The sequence below is a fragment of the Crocuta crocuta genome, unplaced genomic scaffold (genome assembly GCF_008692635.1).
Source record: "Crocuta crocuta isolate KB4526 unplaced genomic scaffold, BGI_CrCroc_1.0 scaffold266, whole genome shotgun sequence".
Lineage (NCBI taxonomy): Eukaryota > Metazoa > Chordata > Mammalia > Carnivora > Hyaenidae > Crocuta > Crocuta crocuta.
Genome location: NW_027531005.1, coordinates 7,620,620 through 7,645,105, shown reverse-complemented (window position 1 = coordinate 7,645,105; position 24,486 = coordinate 7,620,620). Strand labels below are relative to the sequence as shown.

At 38.8% G+C, this 24,486-nt stretch overlaps 1 protein-coding gene across 1 annotated transcript in view; it reads left to right on the top strand.

The window, feature by feature from the left end:
• SND1 (staphylococcal nuclease and tudor domain containing 1) overlaps positions 1-24,486 on the top strand; it is a 417,734-nt gene that overhangs the window by 158,214 nt on the left and 235,034 nt on the right. The window contains exon 11 of the mRNA XM_077770770.1: positions 427-516. Within this exon, the coding sequence (XP_077626896.1) occupies positions 427-516 (90 nt within the window). The remainder of the gene's footprint in view (positions 1-426; positions 517-24,486) is intronic.

Sequence of the window (24,486 nt, the reverse complement as noted above, 5' to 3'; positions counted from 1 at the left end):
GGGGGGAGGCGCAGATAGAGAAGGAGACACAGAATCCAAAGCAGGCTCCAGGCTCTCAGCTGTCAGCACAGAGCCCAAGGCAGGGCTGCAACTCACGGACTGCAAGATCATGACCTGAGCTGAAGTCAGACGCTTAACCGACTGAGCCACCCAGCCACCCCTCCTGGGTGCTAAATATAATTAGTTATTTTTAAGTCTCTCATGTGAGAAAGATAATCTTATTCCCTGTAAAGCATTTTATCCAAATATTCGTTGATCATTTATGGTATATCTAACACTTAGATAATATCTGTGATATGGGGAGGTAGTATATTTCTAACATAGCATATTTCAGATGTATTCTAGTATCTTGTTTTATTGGCTGTGTTCATTTGTGTGTTTTTTGTTGTTTTTCATTTCTGATGTGATACTTTGCTTTTGTTTTAGGATAAGAACAAGAAACTACGTCCCCTGTATGACATTCCCTACATGTTTGAAGCCCGGGAATTTCTTCGAAAGAAGCTTATTGGGAAAAAGGTAAAGGATGACAGAAGCGTATTTGCAGATGGTTGGGGCCCTCATGATGGAATCCCAAAGACCTGCAGATGACACTCCTCTACCAAGTCAAGTGGAATTACTTTTGATATGAAGAGGGACGTGCCTATGTATTGGGAAGTGGTATCCCATGGGAGAAATTTAAAATTGGGGCCCTGACCACAGTCTGGTTTCCAGAGCCCTCACAGCATGCTCTTTCTAGGGTCCAGGCTCAATTCCAGTTTCAATAATTGCATATTGCCCTGAGCTTCAGTTACTTGGCTCTCTCGTTCTCTACAGCCACCTCCATTAAAAGTCAGTGCTGCGGGATATGCTATTGAAGGAAGGTTTCCGATTTTTTCTGCCTCTCCTACTTCTGAGGGATAGATTGGCTGTCTAGAACAGGGGCTCTCCTGGAACAGGAGCGTGCTTCTTGAAATGAACTGTGGTGCGGATGCTTCCTCCACTTCTTTGGCTTGTCATACTTCCTGGAGCTTCTGCTGCAAGTGCGAGGGGAACCTTGTGTGGTTTCCCAGGAATTCCTGTGGAGCCTTTGGTGCAGCACGTTGACTTTCTAGTCTAGTGCAACAGCTCAGAGGCCTGAAGAGTGCATTTCCTTGTGTTTTTAGAGCTTAAAAATCTATGACCAGCTGTAGAACTTGCCGTTCTGGGAGACTGAAAGGGAGCCTCTGAGCATTTCCTTATTTTCCCTGCCCTCCAGGCATGTGTCTGTGTCCTTGATGAACAAAGGAAATGAATGGTGTAGTTCCTATGATGGCAGTTGATGGAAATCTGTCCAAGGAGAGACTGTGATTTGTCTTTTTGATACTTTTCTTCAGTTAGGATTCTTCTGGAAAATACCCCATGTTTTGGGTTGATTCTCCCCATATCTTCAGAAAAACAAGACCATTTTGTTGTATGTCTGGCCTTAACACATTAATGCCACATTAGCATTCTTTACCTAAATGCAGATTTTTAATGATGTGACAGGTTTGATAAGGCTCCGGCTTTTGAACTAACACCAAAATAGTCTATCATAAACATAAGCAATTTTATTGTATACCATAGTCATTAGAAATACAAATTCTAGCAAAGAGATTGTGAAGTTGGCATGAGATGAAATTGCTAATTTTGAAGTACAGAAACTAAACTGGATTTCCTAAAATGAGCGTTAAATCTCCTCAGGTTCCTTCAGAGAATAGGCTCATTTGTCATTGTATAAAACTTGACAGAATGCCGTATTCATTCATGAAGTGTAGTGCGAATGATGGCTTTAAGCCTCTTTCAATTTCTAGATCTCCTGTTATCTGATCTAATGTCGACATTTCTATTTCACCAAGTTTATATCCCATCATTCATTTACTGGCTCATAAACGATAACATAGAAGCAAACAAGGAATTCCTCACAAGTGTGGATTTCTATTGAAATCCATCCAAAATCACCTTGAAAGGGGTGGTGGCGCATATTTGATTCCTGTGCAGCTATTTGCGTGGCGTGTGTTAAGGCATCCCCCTGGTTTCTTTAATATTTCCCTTGCCTGATTCTGTTTCATCCCTGGGAGCATTGGTCATAGCTCACTGCAGCCACTGCTGAGTGTTCCTAGAAGGGGAGCCCAGGGTTCTGCTCTCAGAACCTATGTGCCAGGCCTCTGTAAAGACCTCCATGACCGGATAGAAGGACCGACCTCAAGTGTCAGATATGGTGGCAATTCTTAAGCAATTAGGTTCCTTCTTGGTGGGAGAAGTCTTGTTTACTGGTTCTTCTGCATAAGACTGATTGGATTCTATTTGTGCTGAGCCCAAGTTTTGTCCCCCCACGGTGACATTGTATAAATGATGAATACTGTGTCCCTGCGTGGGGAGTAGGATGCCGCTCAGCTCTGCTGGGCTGGAACATTCCTGATGCAAACTGCTTTTCCTGACTCACCACCTGAAACCACTTGCCTGTCTTCTGGGCCCATCAGTTGTGACAGTGAACACCCATGTTTTCTCTTGAGTTTGGGAGCAGGCAGGGCAGTTGCTGCCTCAGGGGGGTGGCTAGCACATCATTACACATTTCTGCCAATTCCCTTCAGACCTCTGCAGCTGTTCAGCATGGCACATGGTGATTAAGAGGCACCGAGAGGGAGCATGTGTGCCTATGTGCCTCTGTGCACGAAAGCTGATTAGGGCAGCCTGTCACAGCTTAAGCAAGATAATGGAGGTAAAATCATCTTCTCTGCCCAGACTATTATTTGACCATCCCAGAGAGTCTATAATATGACAGTTTTGAGGAGTTTCTAGAATGTAGAGAAATAAGATTGAAGGTGAACTGCTGAGGTGCTCTGTTGGATTCAGTGGTCTCCATTTCAGTTCTGGAAATTCACTTTGTTTCACTCCCAAGGTTTAAGTCTGGCCGAGTGCTTTAATTAAAGTAACCATGCACCTCTCTGAGCCTTGGTTTCATCGCTTGTGAACTAGCAATATTATTTGACTTCCCCCTCTCATGGGATTGTTATAAGAATCTAGGATGATATTAGCCTTTCATATTTTGCCAGATGCCAGTTAGGTATGTTGTGGTGTTGTGTTTAGTAATACTGCTTTCTTATAGAATCTGGCACAGCCTCCCTTTTTCAGTTATGATTTTTTTTTTTTAAAAATTGGCTCTGAGTCACGAGATGTGAACCAGTGTGCAGCTAATTTGACAGCCATCAGCCCATTGCACAGATTTGAGTAGTATCAGTTAGATGTGGCATCAAGTTTCCAGCTTCCACAAAATGAGTGCCAGCTCAGGCATTTGTGCATGTCTAAAGTGTGTATGTGTTGTGTAAAGTGTATGTTTGTGTGTGTTTCTCTGGATGAGAGAGACATAGAAGGATACGTGTGTATCTTGGAAGTGTTTCAGAAGCTGTCTGAATTGCCATAGTGCCTGGTAGAATTCCCTCCCCATCCTCTGTTTGCCATCTACCATCTGTGCTTTCACTGAAATCTTGACTAAGGAATATGCATGGTGAAGAACGGTCTTGTTATTTTCTTCTGGGGTTCTTCATGGCCCCAGTATAGTGGAGAAATGGAATCCATGGTAACTTCCACACGTTTTTCAGTTTTGTAGTGTCATACCCTAGGTGTGCATAAGATGGTGAGAATGACATCTTCCAAAAATAACCAGGGCCACAGCCTTCTTCTAGCAGCGGGAGCAGTGTCTTTCTATGTATATGTCTTTTTCTTAATGCCTAGAGAAGGTCAGTCCATTGAAAAGGAAGAGTGTGTGTACCTAAGTCATTTTGTTCTCCGTGGAAGAAGGTAATGATAAGAGATCTTCGCTGGGAATTTTTTCCAACTGTCTCATAGATTCTCGAAAGTAGAATCTCAAAATATTTTAAATCTATCTAATACAGCTTTTACAGATGACCTGTGAATCACTATAACTCCTGTCCCTTAATTGCACAATTTCCATCACCATGGGAACTGTTGCATTCAGACTTGTAACTTGTTTGGACAGTTGAAGGGTCAAAAATGGACAGGTGGAAGAGATGGAAATGCAAGAAGCAAGAGTGTGTACATAGAAGCTTCAGCTTTGGCATCATATGCTCAATCCAGGCTCTCTTATCTCCACTTAAAATTGAGCATTTTTCTTCATAAATGCAGACACTTGGGAAGTTACTGAGATATAAATAATCCCGGGAGTTATTTCAAATTCATATTGCTTTAGATGATTCTTTTGAAAAGTTTGTACTTTTCTTCCTGAAGTTTGTACTTTTGGGGGGCATGGAGCTCTTTGGGGCAGATGGAAATGATCTTCATGTGCACCAGACTCATAAATCCATCATGTTCAAAACCAAAGTCATATTCTGTCAGAAAATTTGGGCTCCTCTCGTGTTCTGGAAGTCCGCCTCTCTGTTGCTGTTGGGAGACATCTTTGATGCTCTCTCTTCTTTTACCCCCTTATTCTAGTCCCTCATCAACTCCTGCTGTGTAGATGTGTGTATTTCCTCTTCCTTCCATTGTACTGCTCCTGTCTTGTCTTAGGTCTCCTCTCACTGAGGCTCCTGGGAACTTTTTTACTGCTTTCCCCACTGCAGTCCATTCTCCATCTGCAGCTATGGGGAGCTTCAGCAACAACAGTAACATTGTGCTCTGCCATTGCCTAAGACTTTTGGCTTCTCATTGCTTTTTGTGGCTTACAAGGTCCAGCATAATCTGGTTCTTGCCTCCTTACGGAAAGAAGCTCCTACCCCTTTTCTTGTCCACCTCCTGGCCACCTTTTGGCATTCGTTAGGTTTCTGAAATACATTATGCTCCCTCTTGGTGCTTTTGCGCTTAGAATTTGTTCTGTTTGGGATACCCACTTTGTTCTCCTTTCCCCTTCCTTGTTTATCTCATAATTATCCTTCAGATTTAATTTAAACTTGACTTTGTGGAGAAAGTCAATCCCCCTTTTCCAATAATTTATACGTAAATTTTCACATCTTAATGTAGTTGAGAGATTCTGTGTTAATATCTCTCTCTTATTAGATTCATTATATTAGGCCAACTGCGGCCCACATTTGTTTTGCTCACCACCCCAGGGCTCAGTACATGCAGTTTATGATGCATAGTACGTGCTCAATAAATTCCTTCCAAATTAATTAACTTTAGGGGAAAATGGGAGCACCAGATGATGTCTGTGGATCCAGATATGAATATGCTAAGTGAGGTAGAAATTGGCCCAACCTGATTTGCCCAGGGTTAGCCAGATGTGGAAGACATAGCATGAGATTGTCTCTTCCTGTTAGGACTCTCGAGTCAATCTGGAAATGGTTGATATTATATGTAAATGAACTTCCTTCTATTCTGGGTTAATGTGCTTTAAGTTGCCGACCCAACTACTATTAATAAGCTTATTTCCTTAGGATGCCAACTATAGAACAAGATGTGGCTCATTTGCAATTTGGTGAATACTTCTGTATGATTTTCATGCCATTCTAATTTGTACTGTGAACTAGACAGACTTCTTAGGACACTTTACATAATGCTCATTCAAGCTTAACAGGGTCATGGCTGTCATTTACTGTTTCTTTGTGGTAAGCACTGAGTATTTTCACTTTTATTTAATTTTACTTAATTTACTCAATTTTACTCCATTCCAAGATTTATCATTCCTATTTTTATAAGTAAAGAAACTAAAGCTCATATAAATTAACTGTTTTATCTAGGTGTCTATGCATTTCTTTGCTGTGCTAAATTAAAGGCCATCTAGAAAGGCCCACCACCATGTTGTATGTACTGAATAATGTAGATACATATGGTCATGGTATTTTTGGGATAATGTCAACTTTTGTACATAACACATAGCTGACATATACTACATGAAGTTGATTTCTTTAGCTGTAGTATCCTGGTCTGCAGATTTCAGCAGGTGATAAGAGCACAATAGACCAGTCTTCTGAATGCCTTCAGCCCTCTAGACATGATCTCATTAGTCCTTGAGATGACCCTGTGAAGTGATGTTTCATCAAATTGTTCTTCAGGGAAACCTATGTCAGATTACATGTTCTTCTGCTAGTTATACAGACAATGTGAGGTCATAGGTAACTTTGCTAAGCCAATGTAGCGGCTTGATTTCCTTTTCTCTTTGATCTCTTGGCATAGTTGTGATTTGGGAACATCTAGGAGAAAAAAAAGGTCAGGTTGCTTTTTCATCTTGGCCCACAGCCAGGGAGTGGTTGAGGTGCACTCAGTGCTCCTTCCCCTGCGCAAGGACAGATCTCTGAAGGTACCTCGAGGAACGTTCCTTAGCAGAAGCAGTTTTTCACTCAACTTTTGGAAGCTCTTCAAGGACCTGGAGCTTTCTTGAGGAGGAACTCCTTCACTCCTTGCTTGTTATTTAACAGGGCTGTCCTTTTTCTTAAAAACACTTCTAAGTTCTGTCTTCTGCAGTGTGTTACTTAATCAGCTGTGTTAAGTGCAAAGCTGGCAATCTGGGGATTTTTATTCTTAATTACCTGCAATGTATTTTAGTTTGGTTTTTATAAACATTTCCTTTGTCATCTCCTCTTTTTCTACTTCATACTAATTTGACTCACTCACGCTATGGAAAAGCCCTTTACATTAATGATCAAAACAGGCCCTCGGGTTGTGAATGTGTTGTGATTTAAATCGACAGGTTTATATGAGGTTGCTTGTCCTTGCCTTCTCTGTGCCAGCTGTTACCATCAATGTGGCTGTAAATTTTTTGAATAAATGATTCACCAAATCCAGAGATGTTTTGAATGACTTGTGATTTCGGACTGTGTTTTTTTCTAGTAAGACTTCCTCCATTTAGACATGAAGGCAATGTATCAGGATGCACTGGAGACCAAGAGTCTTCTAGATGCTCTTTACCTTACGGATTTTGGGGATGCTCCTTGACTCATTAGCTCACTTGTCTGGTGAAAGTAATTAACAACTGTATCATTGTCTATTTCTGAAAATTTGGCTGTTCTCAGCAAGGTAGCTTTCTACCTGCTTCCACCAAAACACCTTTTAGGTAACGAGTTATCGAATGTTTTATGTGCAGCTTGTGAAAAGTACCTCTGTGCTTTAGGGGCCGTCAGGGTGTGGAGCTGAGCACATTGCTTCTTGGTGAAAGTGTGGTATTCGTGTGATGTATTTTGTAATTTACTCTTCAGAAAGCATCTCTCTCTAAGTTAAATGAAAAAACTAAAACCTTCAACTGCATTCCTGGAAATTTCTGTATGCTCACCTGTGGGAAATGATTCATTAGCTACCAGAATCCTCAAGATTCTCCTATCTGGGTAATACTCTTAAATGTTACCTTGCTTATTATTAAAGACTCTCCCCTGGACTCCCAAGTTGCTCACAGTTTTCTGGTGAAAGTTTTTCTGTTCAGAACATGATTTGTGGTCAGTCTCTCTTAAGCCTCCCACTCCAAATCTTTTTAGCTAGGTTTCTGAAATGTCGTCCTTGGGGCTGGAACTTTCCATGCTTATTCTCTGCAAACTAGGATTTTATTTTAGGGGGAGATTTGTGCTGAATCAGCTCAGCTGTGTTTGGGGGTAGGGAGAGGACAGGCTTTTTTTCCCTCTTTAAAAATAACCCTATGTGCCAAAAACCTTACAAAATGTGCTGAATTGCAACTCTTCAAACGTCCTATACCTCCTGGTTTACAGAGACCAGATTCTTTTGCACTTGGGCTCTGTGACAGTGTACAGAATATCTCATGTTATAGAAGAGTGTAAAGTGAGATGGGATATAGATGTACTCAACTGGAAAAGAAAGTCAACTCTTGCTATCTTTCTCAATACTTTTTTCTCCAATAGTTTCATCTTAAAAGAACCTATACAGAGATAAGGCATATAACTTTTCTAACAAGAAAAAAATCTTAAAAAACATCTTGTATGTTGCAAAATAGCACATCATTCAGAATCGGTGAATTCCATTTTTAAGCACTGATTTTCCAGAGTTTCCTTCTCTGTGACCTCTGTTGTTGTTTTGTTTTTGTTTTTTATGTTCAGAGGGGTAGGCTAATACTTCTGGTTACTTGCATATTACTTTGCTGAGGGTGTAACCAACCTGTGTATGTACAGGAAGGCAGTGTATATACAGTGTCTGTTGGTTCTAAGGTGGAGATTCCGTCAACTCTTCATTCACATTGGGTGATAGAAATGGTGTTTTAGGGCTATATCTTCATAATTAGGGTCATGTAGTTGTAAGCTCTTTGTTTTAACATGTTTCAGGTCCGAGTGAGGTTTTTTGCTCTTATCTGAAACAAGTTCATTTATTGATACCTGGAACTGCCTTCTTGCTTTTTTGCATGCTGGTTAACTTTTCTCTGGCAAATGTTCAGGTATTCCTAAATTTTTGCAATTTTATTTCATGAGGATTGCTGGCTTGGGCAATCTTTCCTGGTATTTTCATGATGATACGTTTAGTGGTCCCGCCCTCCCCCCTCCCAGAATTCATGTCCATTTGGAACCCCAGAATGTGATCTTATGTGGAAATAGGGTCTTTGCAGATGTAATTAAAGTTGAAATGAGATCATACTGGATTTGTGTGAGCCCTACACTCAGTGACCGGTGCCCTTATCAGAAGAGTGACAGTGGACATGGAGATTGAAGTCAGGTAGTTGCAAGTCAAGGAATGCCAAGGATGGCCAGGAGCCACCAGGAGCTGGGAAGAGCCAAGGGAGGATTCTTCCATACAGCCTTCAAAGAGGGAGCATGGCCTTGTCAACACCTTAATTCCAAACTTGAAATATTCACAAGGAAACTAGTATAGCTTCTTCATGTGTCTGGCCACTTGGCTCTTGGTTAGAGTTCTTGTTTCTGGGTTTGTACCTTGGTAATGACCTCCTCTGCAAAATTGATCCACAGGAGAGGGTCTGAATGTTCTTTCACCTTTGGTCCTCTGCCTGTTTTGTCTTCCTTTTTTTTTTTTTTTTTTTACTTTGTGTTTATTCTTTTGTCTTACTTAGCTCGGTTTATGCATTTGCTGTAGAGTAATTGATACTTGAGAGCATGTTTCTAGTTTTGTCAGTAGACCCACCCTGACACTTGTCCTGTTTCCCTTCCTTGGGGGATGAATGCTGCTGTCCACTCAAGAAGGCTGCCATAGCCAGGGCCTCTGTCGCTTCTACTTAAGTAATTAGCGGCATTTTGAAATATGACATGCTCTGGGAGGAATCATTCCTGGCAATAGCTTTTGATGAACCATGCTCATCCCATTCAAGAGTGATGAATAGAACATTAGGAATAATTACAAGGCTGTATTCTGGAGCATCATGTCTAATGTTTTGCCTGCAGAGCTATGCATGAATTTCTTTCTGTAACTATAGGAATCTCAGGTTTTGTCTTCAGTCAGGCCTTTTTGAGCAAGGTATTTTTTTTTCTGCAACTTTGCCTTTTCTCCTCTTATGGTTTGAACAAGTGTTTGGATTGGGCTATGCTGGGCAGCTAAGCAGATAGTTGTCTTCTTTTNCTAAGCGAAAGTCGGACGCTTAACCGACTAAGCCACCCAGGCGCCCCAGCAGATAGTTGTCTTCTGAAGACAAAGGTCAAGTAGATTTATTCTCTTTGAGGACTCAGTCCCAAGAACTTTGGTGATGCCTAATCACTTGATATGTTAAGAAGGCCAGGAGTGGTAGCCTAGTGAAATCAACTCATTTTGCAGATATTTTTTGAGCAACTACTATGTGACATGCCTTATTCTAGACATTTGGGTTAGAGCCTTATAAACTTCTGTTCTCATTGAACTAGTATTTTAGAAAAGGGACATATGGTTATTAGGCACCTTCATGGAGGTAAAGATGAGTAAAAGATCATATGTGTCACCAGTTGCTTAGTATGACTGGGATAAAATTACATCAAAATGCATGAAGTTGAATTAGGGACATACTTGAATAACTGGTGAAATAAGAGAAATGTGTCTCTTGGCAGTATGAGATTAATACTAATGTGAATTTTATAGACGATAGTCTTCTTTCATAAACAGGAGAGGTCTTAACCTACTGTGTGACCTTATCCACTTACAGGTTTCAGCTACCACATGTACTGCTGACACTTACGTGTGAACATTTCCACTTGTAACTTCTTTCTCCTTCTCTTTCTAGCTGGTGACCCCTGGTTACTCAAGTACAGATTCCAGTAAATAGGTGACATCTATTAGGTCCAAAATGTAGCTCATGGCCTCCATATGATTTTTCATCCCTGCCCATAAACTGTCTTGATTACCTTTGTTGTTGGTCTTAAATACTGTCCCCCCTGCCCATTGTCCTGAACTTTAGTGTCTGTGATGCCCTTATTCTAGGTTCACCTGATTCTGCCAGTTATCATTTTCAAATTCTCCTTTACGGGATACCTCCAATGACTGTTAGTCTTGTTTGCTCCTTATATCTCAGTTTAATTATTGCAACTACACCTTAGTTGGTTGGCCTGCTCCTTCAGGTCTTTGCAAACTTTCATATTGCTGTCAGACTGCTTTCTGTATGCACACAAACTCTGGGGATCCCCACATCCCTCCAGAAAAGCATCTAGTTCCTTAAGTGAACATAAAATCAAAGGCAGTTGTGTATAAAATATCGTAATGCTACTTCCAGTCTTCCTATTCTGTTGTCCATAGAGTATGTCACAAAGAATTTCTCAACATTTCGTAGAAGAAAGAAAGAAAGGAAAATCCCAGAAGTGACTCAATCACTGATTAGAAATCACCAAATCAAGTTTTGGTGAAATGGTGCCACAAGGCAGCTGGTGACATTCTTATTTTTTTTTTTTACAGATAAGAGATGTAATCTTAAGTGTATGGTCTGAGTGTTCACAGAGCCTCTTTAGTTGGAAAAGGGCTACGATATTTTGATAGCTGTGATTTCTTCGATGCACTAGTGTAGGGAGGAATGGATGCAGAGCTGTATTAGGAGTAACTTTTGGACAGGACAGAAAAAAACTTTTAAGTTCCTCTGATTGAAATACAAACTAGTATCTGAAAAGCAGGCCTCCAGCCTTGTCTACAGCTTATCAACCCACGTTACAGTGAAGAGGTAGGACATTTCTGTCATCTCAGAGGCAGGAAGATATGCAGCTAAAGTTTGTGTATGTTCATATTCTTACACTATGCGTAAATTTCTTTCAGTGAAAGAAAGAAATTTATTTTCTTAAATTGTGAGATGCAACGAAATGGAAAGGATGGAAAATACATTCTCTAGAAAGATGATCTTAGTAAAAAAATCCAAAAAGTCTCAATTAGTCATCATAGTGTATCTAATCAGAGTCTGGTATAACAACATTTACTGATAAATGTGTATTTTTCCTAGTAGAGGCTCTGGAGGATGGTGGGCATCACAAAGGGCTATAGTCTAGTTTACCAGTGGGGCCTCTTTTCTACTTTTCTAGGACCTGTGTCTTCAAATGATTTTCTCTCTTTTGAGAGCTGGTGTTTGTTTCCTTCCATCATTCATCAATTCACTAAATTTTGGAATGATGGCTTTAGAAGCCAAATCCATCAGAATGATTGATTCTTAGACATCCGCCTGGCACTTTTTCCACACTTCCATATTATCCACCAGCTTCTCTCATTGCCAGCAGTGCCGCCAGCTTTGTGGAAGAAAGGTAGCATGTGATTTGAACTCCCTGTGTATGAAGTTGTTGAAGATGAAAGACAAAGATGAATCGTGGTGTTGCTCTTCAGTTTTTCTGGTTTGGTGGTCACTAATCATAGCTTTCCAAAGGGAAAATGGTAGGATCACTAAATCTAGGAAGACTAAAAGCTATTTTCTCTACTACTGAGAAAATCAAAGTGGTATTGATAGTCTCTTTATCCCTCCTTTTACAGACACAAAGTTCTTCTTCCTTTGCTTCTCTCTTTAACCTCCTTGTGGTTTTCCTTCCTCCCTTGGTTTATTCTTCCTTTTCCCTTCCATTTCTCTGCCTTACATTTTCCACCCCCCTCCTCAAAGGTGCCTAGACCTTCAACACGAACAACTTCAAAATTCACAGCCTGTAGTAGCTCTTGTTTTCCAGTATACACACCCCATCTGCTATACTGTCTGACTTGGCTGTTGCAGTGGATCCCTGGGACCTTTCTGGCCTTAAGAGGAAAAAAGAGATTTGCTAAATGTCATTTTTTTCTTGTTTCTGTTCTTCCTCTCAGCAGTATGAGACTTGATTCAGTACCAAAGTTGATAGAGCATTTGCTTCTCTCTGAACAAGGTCCACTTAGTTTGCTTGGTGGTTCCAGTTTCTCTTTGGGCTTGGGTCCTCTTGGAAGAACACGAAATTTTCTAGGCTAGATAATAATTGTTGTACATTTAAAACTTTTGAGTGCTTTAATTGTCATTTCTTACTATTCTGGGAAAAGGGAAAACATGAATGAGGAAGCGATTGCCAGTCACTTTTTTTAGTCTGGATTTCCCTTCCTGCAGCATTTCTAGTTGATGGGCCAGGGTATGTGTGTCCTTGCTAAGTCTTCTAATGACACCTCTGCTTGGTGCTGCCCCAAGTACAAGTACCAGTGAGGGGCTTAAACATTGTATCCACTACGAAAAAGTAACTATTCCAATGACTTTAGAATCCTTGGGAAGCCTGTTGCATGGCTTAGCTTCCTAAAATTCACATTCTGGTTTGTTTCTTCCTTGACTCCATGTCATCATCCCTGTCCTCCCAAATCCTGTGTGTCCAGAGTGATGAGTAGTAGTACAGGGTTGATGGCTTTGGGTCTTGCTTCTTCCCTTTGGAGATGGCTCTTAGCATTGGTGTGATTTCCATGACAAGGCAAAGATAATTTTCTTTGTAGGATTTTTTAAATTTAATTTTTAAACAGCCAGGAAGACAGAATTGAAATGTTTCTGTGATTTTATTTGACATAACGAGTTCTTTACTTTTTTAAAAAATAGATGTAGATTACATTTTTAGAAAGTACATATATGGATAAAGTAGTGATTCTTTTTTTATTTTCTCCTAAAGATTTTCATAGTCAAATCAAGAAACTAAATGCTTTTGGTTGCTTCGTTTGCTGAAATAGACATTTTGAAGTCATTTGGCAAGATAGCCAATACAGAAACCTAGGATATGTTTTGACAGACTATTGTATAAAACAGGCAGACATTTAAATTAGTTAACATATCTTTTATCTTTCAGACACTTTTATTTACTAGGAAACCAATAACATTGACTTAAAATTTTCTCTTTTTGATGAGATGTTCAATTCTTATATTAATTATTTTGAGTAGGTAATTTGTCTCATTTGATTCAAAACTCAAACGATAATAAAGGGTATACAGTTGGGAGAGCTCCCTTCTCCCTTGTGCCAATTCAGTTTTACCTTCTCAAACCACCATTATTACTACTTCCTTCGTTTTCCAGAGATATTTTAGGCCCACATAGGCAGATGTTTGAGGGTGGGTGGATATTGTTCTCCCTTGTAACACAAATGCTAGCATCATAAATACAGTTAAAATTTTGTACAGATAACCAAAAATCCTATCCTTGCATTTGTATTTATATGCTTAAAAGGACTAACTGGTTGTTGTTGATCTGCGCAATTTAGGGAAAGCTTAGAATCTTCCTATAAAATTTCAGCCTAGTTTTCTATGTACCCATCACTTTCCTACTTGATAATATAATTATGAAATCTGCTAATATTGGTGATATTGTCCATTCTGTTTTGGTTATGATACCGTATTTTGGTTTTGGTGTTATGTTACAAATAATATTAACTCCCCATTTTGTCAGTCACAAAAACAACACTGATTGTTCTATTCTCAAAATATATTTAAAAAAAGAGAAATTAAAGCAAAAGGAAACTACTGCCCAGGGGTAGCATCTGTTAATACTTGAGTGTATATATTCCAATCTTCTTTTTATATATTTGGGTATTTGCATAATTTTCAACTTAGCTTCTAATTATATGGTACTCACTGTTTTGTAACCTTCATTATGATGGTTTCCCTGTGTCATTAGGCTTCTTCATGAGATACTTTAATCATTTAATATCAAGTGAATGTTTAATCAATATCCTAATGTTGGCTATTTGTAGTGGTTTAGCATGTGGACTTTGGAACCAAGCAGACATGGGTTTGAATCTCTGGGGTAGCATTACCTAACACGGGCCTGACGTGAGTATTAAGTGAGGTAATATATGTTAAGCATTTAGTGCAGTGCTTGGCATATCATGAAAACTCAATCGATAATTGCAAACTACTGAGTCAGGGCTTAGGAAAATTAACAACAGGGAGCAGTATATAATATGATGACCAAAACGAACTGGTTCTATTCTCTGTCTTGATAAGGTTGACTGAGAGCTAGAGAGAGGGGCAACTGAAAAGGCAGCACTTGTGAGAGTGGGGAGGAATAGAGAGTGAATTCTTATGAGGAAACAGTAACCAGCAGTCTTTTTTCCTTAGGCCCTGTTGCCTTCAAAACCAGTCTAACAAGTTTAAAATCTATTGCTTCCTGCTTCTTAAGATTGTTTTTTTGATTCCCAGGTGCTCTTTGGCCCTTGACTTGAGTTGGCCCTGACTCGGGTGCCTCAGAGAGGAAGTGGGAGTGGGCGTGGGTAAGGAAGAGCTTGGAGAGGACTTTACATGCTGTTTCCTTCTTTTCTCAGAATTCTGGTATGTTTTTCACAGCCTGGTAGAGTTCCCATGGGAACTGGCAGGAGATCTGATGAGAATTTAATTTACTGTGACCCCAAAGGAAGGGAAATAAAGAGCCAAGTATGTCCCATCCAGCAATTCCTCCATCCCCTTCTTTCTGAAATCCCAAACTTGAAGCTCAAAATTGAGGAGTCTCCTTCTAAACCTACCTATCCAACCATACTGTTTGATCCTTAGAAATAAATGTTGGATAGCTGAATTAATTAATTCAGCATTTCAAAACATTTTTTATTTGCAGACTTGACACTTTTACTTTTAAAAGCTGGACTGTTAAGTTGAAGAGTAGTTAATTCAGATACTCATTAAATGTGAAGTTTCAGACACTCATTAAATGTGAAGTAAGTTTGTTTCTAATTCCAGAGGCAGTACATTTTGTTTAAAGTACTACACCTGATACTTTAAGTGAGAGTCGTTGAGATTTGTGTTATAGAGTGATGATTTTTGGTTGTTCATATCTTTAGTCAACACTTAAGCAATTGAGGTTTTACCCTCGTGCTAAGTAAGGAAAATGAAGTACAAATGCTGTTTATTTTGTTTGGTTTTGTTTTTAATGTAGGCAAACTGGTTATACAGATACAGTGTAGTTTTTCCATAGTGTTACTTTCTCATTTCCGTTGATTCTAAATGGTGTCTTTTTTTACAGTTTAGTGCATGTTCACCAAAAATTTGATCGAAATAAATGACCAGATCTTCTAAATATCCACAGCACTATTGTCACTTATCAATGCAGAAAAATTATCTGCCACTTCTTTGAATTTGTCATAGAAAGGCAGTTATAAGAAACCTTCATTAAAGAAAGTAGTGAGGTTTTTTTTGTTTTTATAAACATCTAAGCTACATTCCCTCATGTAATTAAATCTGTTTCTCTCCTTGGGCACTGGACACAGAACAAGTGTCCCGGGCCACCTCTGTGATTGCCTTTATGTCATCTGAAACTTCATAAGCCTATTTCAAGGACTACACCAACTTGGGTTTGGGATTGATTCCCTTTGGTTAGATAGCCTAGAATGTGAATTCCGATTTCATTCATTTTCTCTGTGTTAATCACTTCATCTGTTTATGTCGTCCCTGTGGTAGCGCTAGCATTCCCACTGCTAGGAAAAGAGGAAGGATTCCTTTGCAATTTCCAGAGATAGAAATCCCCTTATGCAGTCCCATTTTTTATATATTTTAAGTTTGCGTTAAAAAAAATGGATTGAGGAATGGAGTGACTTCATTTTGGGTAGTTCTGATGTTTTGCTACTATTTATCATCCTGCTCCTTTAGTTCTCAACTTTGAAAGCTTTGCAGACTTGTAACTTGAACTTTTTTGTGAATAACCCCAGTGATTTCCATCTTCGATTGTGATTTGCCAGATTTTTTAAATCTGTGTTTGGGAGGAATATTGTATACTTACCATTGATGTGTAAGTTATTTTTGAAAATAAGGAGGCAGGAACATATGAGAGCTGAATCAAAATTGGTCAGTTGATTGCAAGCCTTGTGAAAACCTACATAGAGACAGGGAATTTAGTCTCCCCTGTTATCAGTGACACACAGGTTACTGCTTTTCAGGAATTTCACTGATAATACCTTAGATTATCCTTTAACTCTGATGATCTCTTATTTTTCTTCTATGATTATTTTTTTTCCTCATTATAAAAGCAGTATATGTTCATTATAAATTTGGGAAGTATGAAGGAAAAATAAAATCATTTCAAATTACTGTTAACATTTTGGGGTATTTTTTTTCTTTAACTTCTGTTTCTACTGGAATCATTTATATGGCCTGATTTTTTTTCAAGTTACGGTGTAACCAGAACATCTCCCCACATCCTTCAATGAACTTCTAATGTAATAATTTCAATGACTGTCATTTTATTCCATGATTGTATGATAATTTATTACACCAATTTGTTCATCTTAATTTTTTAATTTTTTACCTATGACAGTATGATTTCATTTTATGTTTTAATAAATACATCAGTTGTATGGTAGAATTAAATAGATTGACTGAGCTTACAGATTCACAGACTTCTTCATCTGGGAGGATCTAAAGTTTAAAAGACTTATTCCGTTTTGTTAATTCATGGTGTTAAGTACTTTTTTTTTTTTTTTTAAAGATAAGATTTGGTCATTTAAGAAGTGTAATAGCTTACCACCCCTTTAGTGCTGTACATTTTATCTTATTCAGAAAGTCAGCCTTGGGGGCGCCTGGGTGGCTTAGTGGGTTAAGCGTCCGACTTTCGCTTAGGACATGATCTCACGGTTCGTGGGTTCGAGCCCCGCGTCGGGCTCTGTGCTGACTGCCAGCTCAGAGCCTGGAGCCTGCTTCAGATTCTGTGTCTCCCTCTCTCTCTGACCCTCCCCTGCTCACGCTGTCTCTCTCTCTCTCTCTCCTAGAAATAAATAAAACATTTAAAAAAAAAAAATCCAGCCTTGTATTAAAATCCTGAGATTTAATTCTCTAATGGTAAACTTAATTTTATTCCCTTTTTCCTTTCATTTCTTTTAACCTTGCTTAATTCTTTGACCTTCCATTATCCTCTTCATCATTTGAAAACAGCATAGCAACAAAATAATCTCCTTGTAGTTTTATTTTTTATTTGCTTCTTATGGATTGGTGGGGATAGCTATAAATAGGTAGTATTGGAGGAGCTAGAGTCAATAACAGAAGTTGGAGGCCAAAGTCTCTTAGCCATCTCATGAACCTGCATTATATCATCCTTCATCCACCTGCATTATATCATCCATTTATTTTAAAAGCAACTTCTTAGATGACTCAGACTTGAAAATTTTTGGGCAAGCCATCCTAGACTATAATTCTCTCTAGGCACATAAGACTAAATTTACTGAAATGACTTCATTTTACTGTGGATTACTGTTCTTATACTTTCAGATTTTATTTGCTCTGATGTTTAGGATCTAGTCGTAACTCTTGCACTGGATTGCTGCTCAAATGTGGGGAATTCACATAAGTCCACTGAATCTGCTTTCTCTTGTATAGTGGTATGAGTTTGCCCTAGGGAATAACTGTGGCCCCTTTCATTCTGATTTTAAATGGCATTCATTTACTTTATCCCTTAAAAGTCCAATCAGCTAATTAGGTGTTAGAATTTAAAAATGAAATCTTTATATAATATAAATCTTAATCATTTTCAAAAAAGTAACTTATACAGATGAAGTTACTGATATCAAGAGTGAGGCATTAAACTGACTGAGCCACTTAAGTGCCCTAACAAAAGAGTGGCTTTCTAAAAAGATGGATTTGGTTGAGTTTCTCTGAAGTGTGTGGATTAGGAGATTAAATAGTTCTCTTATATGATTTGATTCTGATGCTTTAGTTGTGTTTGTTAATGATAAGTCTTATGCTTATGCCATCAGTTGGTTTCTCAACTGATTCTCAAGGCATTTCATGGTATTATAAAAACTACGATTATTGCTATTATAAAAAAATCTTATTAGAGTGGTTCTCAATTCACTTTCTGTTTTTATGTCTGCAATCTCAAATGTGTATCTTCATGGACAAGCAAAATAGGTATACACACACAGTACATCTACTCTGCTATAAAAGGACATCAAGTACTGACATACAGAACAACCTGGATGATCATTAAAAGCATTAAACCATGTGAAAGAAGTAAGACACAAAAGACCACTTAGTGTACATTTCCATTTATATGAAGTGTCCAGAAAAGGCAAACCCAAGGAGGCAGTAGATTACTGGTTCCTAGGAGCTAGGGAAAGGAGTGAATGGGGAGTGACTGCTTAATGAATAAAGGGTTTCTTTTTTGGTGATGAAAGTGTTCTGGAATTAGATAATGGTGATGGTTGTATAGTGTTGTGAATATACCAAAACCCACTACATCAGTATACTACCTCAAAGAAGAAAAGGTACATCTGCATATTGGTGGAATGGCTGATGAATAAATGGCAAGGAGCACTTAGTATTTGTTTCTTGATGCTATTGCTGGCTGGCATTTTATACAGTGAGTTAAGTAGTAGATGGTAAGGTAGGCAGCTGAAATGTATGTATGAGGAGTTCCCTCATTAATGGAAATATATATTTGTGCAATGAGTTGGTAATTCACAAAGTGCTGTTGAATAATCACCTTTAAATTGGACATTTGGTTAACCTGTGATTGATACCATTCATTTTGGTATGTTCACTCTCTCTCTCTNAACCATGAGATCATGACCCGAGCTGAAGTCGGATGCTTAACTGACTGAGCCACCCAGGCGCCCCTCATTTTGGTATGTTCACTCTCTTTTATCTAAACTTAGTTTTGAAAATCTCTGGCTCTCATTTTGGAAACTAGTTACTAGTTACTCAGTGTAGATAACAAGGCTTTATACTTTGAGATTTTCTGTTAGATATAGACATGAATGTAGGAGGTAGAGATATAATGTGGCAGAGACTAGAGGCAGTTTTATTGGTATCGAAACACATTTTACCATATTTTATTATCTTCAAGGTTTTTGCTGCTATGAGACAGTGTTCCATTACCACCAATTCTTGGCCCATGATGTCACAGCCTTCGCTAATCTGTGCAAAACATTATACTAAAACAGGAAACCCCATGGGTTGACATCAGTTTTTATTGACCATACTGTGATGATTTAGGGAATGAACTCAGTTTGTTGCAGTGGGAAGTCTGTGCTCCTTGTCTGCTTTACCAGTGGGAAACAGAATTAGGACATGAATTGGGGATGGGGCATAGCCCTTCAGGCATTAGTAGCTCTTGGCCTTAGAACTAAAGAAAGAATAGCAGGTTAGCCTTTTGGAGAATACTGGGGCTTAGTGAATGGTCTGTTGGCAGAGTACTACTTTGTATCTTTCATCCACTATTCCTAGCTATATGAAGGGCGGCAACTAGGTATAATATAAACCAGTAGTATCAGACTTGTCACTAATCAGCATGCCAAAATGTAGTTCCTTGTTACATGACAAGTAGAGAAGACATATGGCAGGCAGGTGGTGGCGGCAGCATCATTACCAGCTCACAGTGAGATTGGCAGTTCATTTGCAGATAGTGATGCCCACCTGCCATGGAAACAGTACACCGCTGGGCACCCGGAAGCCCTCCTGATTGTGTCCTTCTAATAGTGTGTAGCTTGCCCTGCATAATTCTTATTGGTTGGCAGACACTACCAAATGGTGACTCTAGCCTCAGCCTGGGAACTAGTGTGATGTAATAGATATTCAGCATTGAAGTGTCTGGTTGTGAGCAGGCCAGTTTGTTGTTTATTGTTGCTGTTCATAAAGGTACATATTTTCTTTTATGTATTTTATTGTTTTCTTAAGTTTAATATACTGTTTTCTCTTCCAAATGTACCTTACAAATTTGAATCTTAGAAATTTGTGGTGTGAAAAACTGAAAGTACCCTATAATTGTACCTTTGTTAGGTATATTCCTCCAGATTCTGTTGTCTGTGTCTTGAATTCTCCCAAATAGGATTGGATTATATGTGCCATTGAGCATTTGCTTTTTTATTTAGCCATGTTTTAAAGCAGAATATGTAGATCTCCCTTGTTTCCAACAGCTATAGAAAATTTATTGAGAAGTGCTGGTAATATACTAATGGGAAAAATAGCCATGACCACTACCAACTTGGAACTAATGGGCTGCTATGAGGGTTAGATCATAACTTGTAAGTATGCTAAAGTACCATGAATGTAAAGGACAGAGCGCTTGTATATACATCTTTGTTACTGTAGACTAAATTTCTAAAAGTGGAATTGCTGGGTCAAAGGACATCTCCATAATATGAGTTAATACAGTTGTCACTTTGACCTCCAAAGATGTGATATACCAATTTAGGTTTCTGCCAACAGTGGGAAAATACCGTTTAGTGAAGCACATGAAAATTGAAGGCTCATTAGACAAAAGTGTTGGTAATAGTGATTAGAGTCAACTAATGGTGAACTAGACAGGTGGAAAAATTGTGGTGGGGCACATTGAAAATTCCCTGAAAAGTCTAGATCTACACCTGTTTTCCTAGGGAGGTCTATTCCTCTTGGAGGAAATGTGTCCAAGCACAACACGTCCAAAATTATTTGACAATTTTATAGGAGGTCAGTGAGCTGCAGATTACTCTTACTCTGTGACTCCCTCTGAGAAATGGTGAAGCAGGTGACATTTAGTTAGACGTGTGGTACCTAGACACGCAGCTTGAATTGGCTCTTCTTTTTAGAAAGTAGAAAAATATGTGAAGGTATTTTATGTCCTAAGAAGCGTGGAATAATTTGTCCTCCATGACTACCTGAGACTTCTCCTTTATTTTAATGGATTATTGGACAGAACTTCTCATTATTATTGCCATTGGCTAAACATCTGTTTTCTGGGAATGTGTTGTAAGATTCTGGAGTTAGCTAGGTCTGAGATAAGAGTTGTCTGACCTTTGCCTGGCTTGTGCTGCTAAGTTATTGATTGCCTAATGGAATGTGTTTGGGTAGAAAATCCTAAGCTGCCCTTCACCCCACCCCACCCCGCCCCATACACATTTAATTGTGGTAAAATGCACATTACAAAAAAATTATCATTGCAACCATTTTTAAGTGTACTGTTTGGTTGCATGACAATCTCAACACTACTAAACTCCAGAACCTTCCTCATCATGAAAAACTGAGACTGTGTACCTATTTAACAACACTTCCTCATCTCCTTCTCCTTCTTGACCCTAGGAACCACCAGTCTGCTTTGTTTCTTGGAGTTTGATTATTCTACACATCCCATTTAAATGGAACCATACAGTATTTCTTTTTGTGATTGGCTTTTTTCACTTAGTATAATGTCTTTGGGGGTTCCTCCAAGTAGTAATAGCATGTGTCGGAATTCCGTTCCTTTTTAAGGCTGAATAATATCCCATTGTATGTATATACCATATTTCTTTTATCCATTCAGCCATCAGTGGACATTTTGGTTGCCTCCACTTTTTGGTTATTGTGAGGAATGCTGCTGTGAACATGGGATAGAAATATCTCTGAGACCCTGCTTTCAACTCTTTTCTATTGAATATACCCAGAAGTAGAAATGCTGGTTCTTATGGTGATTCTGGTTTTAATTTTTTGAGGCACCTGAGCAGTAGTTCTGCTTTGTGTCTCTGATAACTTAGCAGTGGAGACTGGAAAATTAGAAATCTTGGAAAAGGTTTGTCTATCCAGCTGCCTGGAGCTTAGCTTCACGAATTTAGGCTGTCAGGTATGCAAATGACACATTTAATCTAAGTTTATCATCCATTGTTATATTCATCTGTTTTTTAAATATGTATTTGTGTTTGTGGGCTGGGGAGTTGGCTGTGTGCATGTAAACTTTTTTTTAACAGTGGCTACATACAAATCAAGAGACTTGAATTTGGAGGTGGACACAGACGCAATGCAGGATGGTCTCTGATCACTCTGTGTGTAGTTTCAGGCATTGACCTTAGGTGTTACTGCTCTGTGCACGCTGTGGCTTTGATCAAAGAACTTCATTTCATTTAGTAGGCCTCTATTTTCTCTCTGAAGTACAGGGAGACGGTGGTGTGTCTAAAGGAAAAAGGCCTAGAATGTTAACACCTGTCTACCTTGGAATCTTTTCCTGGCATCAAAACCAAGAATAATTTATATTAATACAGAAGAGCTGTATCTTTTGGCAGCCTTTCTTTGTGCCATTGGTGGGCACTCCTTAAGAATTATATTTTTCTTCATAATTCTTCTTGGAGGTCATGAGACTAACTTCTTTTAGTCCAATTCACCATTCTAACTTCGGCCTTTAGTTAATTTACCTGAATATATCTTCCCTTTGTCTGAGTGATTCCTAAATGCCAACTCATGGGTATGCTGGAGAAATGGGTGTGCTTTGAACTGTAGTGAATGCAGGATGGCTTTTCTATACTGGCTTTGTTCACCCAAGCAACACGCAGCCTCAGAGCAATAGGGATTTATTGGAAGTCTTGACAGAGTGAATATGTTAGCCTTCACTTTTATTGCTTAGGTTCTCCAGTTTGGCCTTTTGGTGAGTGGAGACATTTTCTTCACTGACTGGCATATATTTGCAGAGAAAATGTAACCTTTTGTTTTTATCCATGTCTTAATAATATCCTCTTTTCCCCCAGTAATTCTTCTCAGATGCCATTAAGCAAATCCTCTTTCTTCATATGCCTGAGCCTCTCGGTTTTATTAACTGCTGTTGTTTTAAAGACTGAGTGACACTGTGTGTATTCTACACAAAGGCATACATATCTGTGTATATTTGTGCTGCTTGTGTGGTTGGAAGTACTCCAGGGAGAATTCTGGACAAAATTACTTAATTTCCCCTGACTACTGCTAACCTTGGAAATTTTGGACACAGATGCCTGTGATTGACACTTGTTCAGGGGAGAAAAAAGACCCTCACACAACTTCCATCCTTTAGATGAAAGCAGTGGGAGATGGTAGCTCTGATGAGGAGTAAGAAGAGCCATGTGGAAACACAAGGTTCAGTTCCTAGTATTGCTTCTGGGGCCCTAGCGTTCTTTGTGAGGGATACTGTGGCATTACAGTTAGGTATTGGGATGAGTTATACCATGATATGGTAATCATTAAGGTGATAGAACGTCTGTGCAAACACAGATTACACTTTTTACGTATATTGCATACTTGTAAGGACTGAAGATTCAGAGGATTAATGAAAATAGTAGCAGCTGTGAGGTTATTTTCATATAGTCATCTCTTTGTTTTTCTCTGTGAACCTTAATCAGTTTTACTTGAAATATGTTCAGCTGTCAAAACTGTATTTTTCTGATTTTTATATGTGCCCATTATTTACCTCATACATAAACTAAGGAATATTTTGAGACCATTTTAATATTATGGTTGTCAAGTTGTTATCACTACTTCTAGAAATCTTTGCCAGTCTTTGTTGGGTCCTTATATACATTGTTTTCACTTGTACATATGGATCTCCTGCCTGTGTATGCTTTTAATTAAATATTTGCCCCTGAATGTTTATCAGGAAGCAGTGATGTCCACTTAAGTGAATGCCTGATGTTGGGAGAGACTGTCAGTGTCTTCACAGGCCCTGTATTAAGCTGGATTTCTGCCTCTCCTCTCAAATAGATAAAAGCATCTGCCCATCCAGCAGGGTGGTAGGGGGTAAGGAGTTCATTTTGTCAGAAATACATCAAATAAGAATGCTCCTCAACTCCGTGCTTACACACGTTTGTAAGCACTGTAGGTTAACATTCCATTGATGAAAATGGAATATGCTCAGAATAGTTCTGACTCTGGGTGTGGCTGGGGCGGGGGGGCGGGGGGGGAGGGAGTTGGGAAGGATGATTGTATCGTAGATGGAGGAGAGCCACATAAATATATGAATAAACAACCAGCCTTAACACCTGATTACAGTGATTTCAAATGGGGGTTGTTCCACAGCACATCTAGGCTGGATGGGAGAGGTAAGAAGGGAGGGTTTGTTTCCTTATCTTTGAAGTATAGTTGTGTAATTTTTTGTCAATATATCTGTAAAATTGTTTAAGTTCCCCACTTTGGCCTTTTGTAAAAATTGTTTTAAGAGATAGCAGAACTCAGTGATGTCCTAATGAGACCTAAATTTCAGCTTTTTTATTGTTGTTATAAAAATAAATATTCTGCATCTACCAACTGATCATTTTCTTTCTAGTTATCAGTACTCAGTAGAAATACTTATCACAAAAGTAGATTATTTCCTTGACCTGAGTTTCTAGACACCATCCATCCATTAGAATAAATTCCAGCCTCTTAAGGTAGAGAATTCTAGAATTATGTCAGCAAATCAAGGATAGATAAAATTCAGCCATTGAATCGGTAGAAGTTACTGAAAAGTACACTGATCATATGCAGAACAGGGTATATTTACAATAATAGTCATAAATTAAAGGAATTTTTTTCCC